This window comes from Mandrillus leucophaeus, unplaced genomic scaffold (assembly GCF_000951045.1).
Source record: "Mandrillus leucophaeus isolate KB7577 unplaced genomic scaffold, Mleu.le_1.0 Scaffold18, whole genome shotgun sequence".
In the NCBI taxonomy this organism is placed as follows: Eukaryota; Metazoa; Chordata; class Mammalia; order Primates; family Cercopithecidae; genus Mandrillus; species Mandrillus leucophaeus.
In genome coordinates this window covers 2,192,006-2,193,263 of record NW_012101809.1, presented here as the reverse complement: position 1 = coordinate 2,193,263, position 1,258 = coordinate 2,192,006, and the positions used below count along the sequence as shown (strand labels likewise).

Genomic DNA, 1,258 nt, shown 5'->3' with positions numbered 1-1,258 from the left:
CCGCAGGTAATCTGGGCCTGACGACGGCCTTGCGCCGGTCGGGAGCGGCGTCCGCACCATCAGCAGTAGCAGGAGCACAGACAGCGCCAAGGCAGCTGCGGGCGGCGGCGGCATGGTTAGCGGGAAGCCCTGCGAGCACTGGGGCATCAGCGCGTTCGTGGCACCCTGCCAGGAAGGGAAGCCAGGTCAGGAGGTCAGAAACGGGACCTGTGCCGAAAGACCAACCTCACTGCTTCTTGTACCAAAGCATGACGCTAGCATCGCCCCCTCCCCTGCTACCAAGTAGACTCCCCCAACACATTAGGCCTAGTGACCCTCTAGGGATTATCCAGTTATGGCAGTTAGCAATCAGTTGGGCTGTTCTCGGGGGTGGCTGGGAGGGAAGGTGAGGAAGGGGTGATAAGGCCCAAGCGCACGCACACCCACCACCAGCACCACTTCCGTGCACCATCCGACTCCGATCCCTGGCCCCTGAGCATCCTTGCCCAAAGAGAATGGACGGCTCCAGAAGTAAGAAGCTGTTAATGGGGGGTGGAAACAGCGGGAGCTGATGCTCCCTTGCTTATGGCCTGGGGCACAGAGTGCTCACCTAGTGTCCGGGACTAGGCCCTTCGCAGCAGCCGTGATTCGAGTCCGAAAGAAAAGGTTATGGAAATAAAGCAGGGGCGCAGTCAGCCGGGCCCGCCAGCCACCTCTGCTCCGGCCTGAGGACTTCTGAGAGAGCCCACGGACTCGGATTCAGAAAACAGCTCCTCCGCCCCCTCTCTCCGCCCCTCGATTTAGCGCACCCGCCTTCCCACTGGTTCTAAGGCTGCCAATTTTATGTAGCCACACGGGACCCTCCCGGGTCATTTCCCCCAGCCTGGCCCAAAGTCACAGTGCGAGCAGAGGAGCCGTAACCAGACACCGAGGCTAGGAGAGAGGAAGGGGGTGAGGACCAGAAGCGGGGAGTGGGGGTAGGAGTTTGGCTGGGAAGCTCAAAGTGTTGGCTGAACGGCTAGGCCCTGTCCCATCTGCCGTTACAGTCCCTGGCGTCGGCGAGGGCAGCTGCATAAGGGGGAAGCGGCAGGAGCTCTGCTGCCAAGTCATTTTACGTCGATGTCGGGGCGCCCCAGGAGGGCAGGACCAACCAACTTCGCCTCCCCGCAGCCCAGGGCTGGTTCCTGGGAGCGACTGCAGGCTTGCCCACCCAGCTCCCCCACCAAGGCGCTGACAGACTGGGCGCCTACATCTGCCTTCCCTCATCTGGCCTCCTCCT

General features: G+C 62.2%; 1 protein-coding gene across 1 annotated transcript in view; it reads right to left on the bottom strand.

Annotated features, from left to right (window-relative positions):
- Positions 1-1,255, bottom strand: part of KAZALD1 (Kazal-type serine peptidase inhibitor domain 1) — a 16,352-nt gene extending 15,097 nt beyond the window's left edge. Inside the window, exons 1-2 of the mRNA XM_011977528.1 lie at positions 590-1,255; positions 1-165 (exon numbers count right to left, since the gene is read on the bottom strand). Of these exons, the coding sequence (XP_011832918.1) occupies positions 1-147 (147 nt within the window). The 5' untranslated portion in view covers positions 148-165; positions 590-1,255. The remainder of the gene's footprint in view (positions 166-589) is intronic.
- Between the last annotated feature and the right edge of the window lie 3 nt (positions 1,256-1,258).